Genomic DNA, 5,113 nt, shown 5'->3' with positions numbered 1-5,113 from the left:
TGAAGAGCAATTAGCTGATGAATTACATAAACCAATATTCACAAAGTTTCAGAGAAGGAAAGTTTATTCCAAGGAAGTTGATTATATCTGGTCTGCTGATTTGATTGAACTCAATAATGATAAGGGGTACAAGTATGCTTTAACCGTTATTGATTTGAGGAGTAGATATGCGTGGGTTGTCCCTTTAAAAACAAAACAGGTAATACTCTTATGTTAGCTTTTCAACAGATATTTAATAAAAGTAAGAGAAAACCTAAGAAATTGTGGACTGATGAGGGTAGAGAGTTTTATAACAAGACATTTATGAATTTTCTAAAAAATAACAGTATTACATTATACAGTACCTTTAATGAAGGGAAGGCAGTTGTTGTTGAACGTTTTAATCGTACCTTAAAAGAGAGACTATATAAAAAATTCACACAACTCGGTTCACAACAATGGTCATCTTTTATTCAGGATATTGTGGATAAGTATAATGACACGATTCACACGTCAACGAATATGAAGCCATCAGAAACATTTACAAAATTAAAATATGAAAAAGAGATTAATGTCAGAAAACCTAAGTTCAAAGTTGGTGATATCGTAAGAATATATAGGTGGAAATCTCATTTTGAAAAGGGTTTTACTGAACGATGGACGAAAGAACTTTTTAAAATTGTTGATGTAATAGATACAGTTCCTTGGACTTATAAAATATATGATTTGGAAGGGGAAGAGATTTTAGGTTCATTTTATTCACAGGAATTACAAAAGACAAAACTAAGCAGATAATACACCTTTGTGGACACTCGAGGGCCAAGTCCGAGGTGTATAACAGTATATAATGTGTGTCAAGGGGTGGACGTTCTTACATCTGTGAACCCCAAACACAGAATCCTCAACTGAATAGTCAAGGCTTAACTTTTGTTTGTGTGTGTGTGTGTGTGTGCAATGGGAGCAATAGGTTGGCGCTTCACTCCCTCCTACTATACACCGTTGTGGACACTCGAGGGCCAAGTCCGAGGTGTATAACAGTATATAATGTGTGTCAAGGGGTGGACGTTCTTACATCTGTGAACCCCAAACACAGAATCCTCAACTGAATAGTCAAGGCTTAACTTTTGTTTGTTGATGTGTATGTGTGTGTGTCCCAACCCTCACATTCAAAATCTCAACCCCAACCCTCACATTCAAAATCTCAACCCCAACTCAATCCTCGCCCAACACAATGTCTTTTTCAAAATGAGATTTCCACCTATATATATATATTTTTACGTTTTTTTCTTCTTCCAATTCTGTCTTTTAAGGCTTTCAGGTTTGATGACGTAGAAAGGGGGAGTAAGCCTGCACTTTCTTCCCAGAACTTTCTTGATCTTGCTCCCATCAAGCACCATCCGACAAAGAACTACATCGATAGGTTTAGATCCCAAAGAGTGATAGCAACTCCAAAAGTCTCCAAAATATAAATAAATAAAATAATAATAATAATAAATAAATAAATAAATAAATAAAAGCCCCCAAAAAAGTTTCAAGTGTCCAACATAAACCCAACTTTCCAAGTCTTCAAGGTATAACCACATTCCCGTTGAGTTTCCAAGATATGTATCACATTGTGAGTTATCAATCCAGAACCCACATTTCAAGTATTCAAAGTAAAACCAACTTACAAAGTCTCTTAAGGATAACACATTTACTGATTTTTTCAAAATTTGTGAGTCTCCAAGGTAGGACCCATATTTAGAACCATCTTGGCAGAACCCTTTTCCTGAGTCTCCAAGGTAGTTATTTAAACCATCAAGGCAGAACTCATTTACTGATTTTTTCAAAATTTGTGAGTCTCCAAGGTAGGCCCCATATTTAGAACCATCTTGGCAGAACCCTTTTCCTGAGTCTCCAAGGTAGTTATTTAAACCATCAAGGCAGAACTCATTTACAGATTTTTTCAAAATTTGTGAGTCTCCAAGGTAGGCCCCATATTTAGAACCATCTTGGCAGAACCCTTTTCCTGAGTCTCCAAGGTAGTTATTTAAACCATCAAGGCAGAACTCATTTCTTGATTTTTTCAAAATTTGTGAGTCTCCAAGGTAAAACTTGTATTCTGGCTCATCAAGGTATAACTTGTTCAGTGGGTATTGTCTTGATAACTCACAATGAGTACTATTGCTGTAAAACTCTTTTTCAGGATTTTGCTGGTCTCCAAGGTATAACTCTTTGGTTGGGTCATCAAGGACGAACTCGTTCTGTGGGTCTTGGTCGCTCATAAGGTCTTCAACCAAGCCAACAATTTCGCCCCAAGTTGTAGCAAAAGCAGTATTTTCATTTCGTATTTCAGACACAATTTCCTGTGAGAGAAAATAATAATGTATTAATTAAGTTATTTAATTATTAAATGAGTATGCTTCAATCAAAGTTTGAAAATAGGAAAATAAAAAATCTTACCTCAATAGATAAGAGGTTTGAATCCAGTTCATCAACTTGAAGGTTTAGTTCCATACAAGACAGAGAGTTCCAAGGAACACCAAAGTCATCCCACTCAAGGTCTTGGTCGCTCATAAGGTCTTCAACCAAGCCAACAATTTCGCCCCAAGTTGTAGCAAAAGCAGTATTTTCATTTCGTATTTCAGACACAATTTCCTGTGAGAGAAAATAATAATGTATTAATTAAGTTATTTAATTATTAAATGAGTATGCTTCAATCAAAGTTTGAAAATAGGAAAATAAAAAATCTTACCTCAATAGATAAGAGGTTTGAATCCAGTTCATCAACTTGAAGGTTTAGTTCCATAGAAGACAGAGAGTTCGAGACAAGCACACAGAACACCATTGCCAGCAAAAACAAATGTTTAAAATGGAGCCTGGGTTTGAAGCTTTTATAGAGAAAGACTGGTGGGTGTGGTTTCCTTTGGAAATTCCCTGGGCAAGCCTAGGCAAGCCTTCATTGGGAAATTTTTCAAAACCATAACATCCTGTAATTTTCTAGTGATTTCTTTGTGAGTCAGAGATGAACTGGAAATGATGTAAGAGTGGGCGGGGCTTAGCAAAAGTAGGCGGGGCTTAGGAAAAGTGGGCGTGGCCTAGAAAAAATACCTCATGAAAAGTGGGCGGAGCTTAGCAAAAGTGGGCGGGGCTTAGGAAAGTGGGCGTGGCTTAGAAAAAATACCTTATGAAAAGTGGGTGGAGCTTAGCAAAAGTGGGCGGGGCTTAGCAAAAGTGGGCGGGGCTTAACAAAAAATAACCTGTGGCTCAGGAGGTGGTCAAACAAGAGCATTAAGAGAAGTTTATCATTTCGTAATGGCACAAATGGGGTATCTTAAAAAATATAAAGATTTAAATGTTTTGTTTGTCAATATTTTAGATGGGGATTATTGTGCAAAGAAAATTAAACTATTGAAGGAATTTGAGAATGAACAAATCTTTATAGGTTCAATGAGTGAGCTGTTCAACCCCCAGGTGTTCAATTCAATGAGGTTCAACCTCCAGGTTAAAAGGGGAGACAAATAAATATACCTTGGGATAAAAAGGGGATTTATTTTTAGGGAAAAAAATATGAATCGCTGAAAATCCCCCATTCATTTACATGGGGAAAAGTGAGCCAGAATCAGTATTCTTACCCTACTCACATTACAAGTTGATATGTGTGTTAGTACTGTCCAGGGCTAAATAGCTCCCGAATGTGCATTCATTAGGCAAGGTGACGACATAAAATATCTCCATGTAGAGTTTGAATTTGGTCCCATTATCTTGTCTGTGCCCCGCTTGTTTTTCTTCATTATTGTTTATTATTCAAAGGCTGCTGTGCAAACCCTGTCATGGAGGGAAGAAACTTCAATCCGTTTACAACTCATTAAAGGCATAATAGCTTTTGCAGCAAAACCTGCCTGAGGCCCCTTGGTGAGGGAAATGGGAGCACAAGTGCCTGCCGTTAAGAGTGTGCATCTCAATGATGTGATGGTTACAATAAAGTTTGGGGGAAACGACTGGAAGGAACTGGAAAACAAAGAGAAAAAAAAAATCACAATCTTTCTTCAGTGTAGGATTGACTATCATATCGAAATTCAGTCTGCCATGTGTACTCGAGAGAACCTCAATATGACTCATCAATAACCTGGCGAGCTGTTGCTCACCATCCCCCACCACCACCTATGTAACCCTGCTGGTGAGAAGACCACCAGGGGGGGAAGCTATCTCAGGCGCCCATGAGACTCCCCGGAATTGTAGGCTGTTGCACATGGACAATTCAATGACGCGGCGGGTCGCTAAGCGACCGTGAATGCCAATAACTCAACCACGTGACCTAGGGTCCTTCCGTCTATGGGTTAACTGGGTTACCTAATTAATCACATGATTTAATTACCGGGGAACATGCCCTCAGTACGCCTTTTCCGAACCAGATCACTTTACCAGATCGGATGCAGCCGAGCAACACTGCCAAGGATATACTGGCTAAAAGGAATGGTTTGTTGGGAATAAAGTCATGGCTAAGCTACGATTCGGACCATACTGGATCACTGAAAGAAAAGACGAAAACGAGCTGGGAACATTTCTAATAATAATTTATTTACAAGCAGGTGAGGAAAGGTATGTGGCACAGTGAATAGTTGTTTTATTGTTCTGCAATGCAGGGATAGAAGAAGCGTGAGGTGTGACAATGTGCAAGCAACTGCCAAAAGCAGACACAGAGCAGACTTAACCCAAAATAATAATAATAATCTTCTGCATTCTTAATTTACGAGGACAGGAGCCAGGACACACACACACACACACACACACACACACACACACACACACACACACACACACACACACACACACACACACACACACACACACACACACACACACACACACACACACACACACACACACACACACCAATCAAGAGGAGTTAATGAAGAGAAAAAGCCACGTGACCTCCAGTTAAATGGCAAAATTATACGGTGGATACTGGAATTTGTGGTTAACTGGCATTCATGGTTGTAAAGCAACCCACCGTACCACAAAGTTAATTGTGATTGGTGGTCTCAGGTCCGGCTCTTCCGAGGAGAGACGGGATTAACCCCCTCATAATACGTTCGGTACCCATGGCCGTAACAATATATATATATATATATATATATATATATATATATAT

General features: G+C 38.7%; 1 protein-coding gene across 1 annotated transcript; it reads right to left on the bottom strand.

Moving 5' to 3' along the window:
* Positions 1 to 428: 428 nt before the first annotated feature.
* Positions 429 to 4,944, bottom strand: LOC147032828 (uncharacterized). The gene is made up of 3 exons (XM_085870688.1): positions 2,714 to 4,944; positions 2,422 to 2,616; positions 429 to 2,324 (listed from the first exon to the last, which is right to left on the bottom strand). Exons 1-3 carry the CDS (start codon positions 2,804 to 2,806, stop codon positions 1,254 to 1,256), a joined length of 1,359 nt encoding a protein of 452 aa, XP_085726814.1. The 5' UTR covers positions 2,807 to 4,944; the 3' UTR covers positions 429 to 1,253.
* Between the last annotated feature and the right edge of the window lie 169 nt (positions 4,945 to 5,113).

The sequence above is a fragment of the Eptatretus burgeri genome, chromosome 2 (assembly GCF_056783735.1).
Source record: "Eptatretus burgeri isolate ZD-2024b chromosome 2, Ebu_testis_v1, whole genome shotgun sequence".
NCBI classification, from domain to species: domain Eukaryota; kingdom Metazoa; phylum Chordata; class Myxini; order Myxiniformes; family Myxinidae; genus Eptatretus; species Eptatretus burgeri.
Note: the sequence above shows the minus strand (reverse complement) of the source record. Positions and strands in the feature narration are given on the sequence as shown.

Coding starts and splice junctions, on each gene's coding strand:
- LOC147032828 (XM_085870688.1), bottom strand. CDS start 2,806: ATGGTGTTCTGTGTGCTTGTCTCGAACTCTCTGTCTTCTATGGAACTA. Junction 2,617..2,713: donor CAAACCTCTTATCTATTGAG/GTAAGATTTTTT, acceptor TTTCTCTCACAG/GAAATTGTGTCTGAAATACG. Junction 2,325..2,421: donor CAAACCTCTTATCTATTGAG/GTAAGATTTTTT, acceptor TTTCTCTCACAG/GAAATTGTGTCTGAAATACG.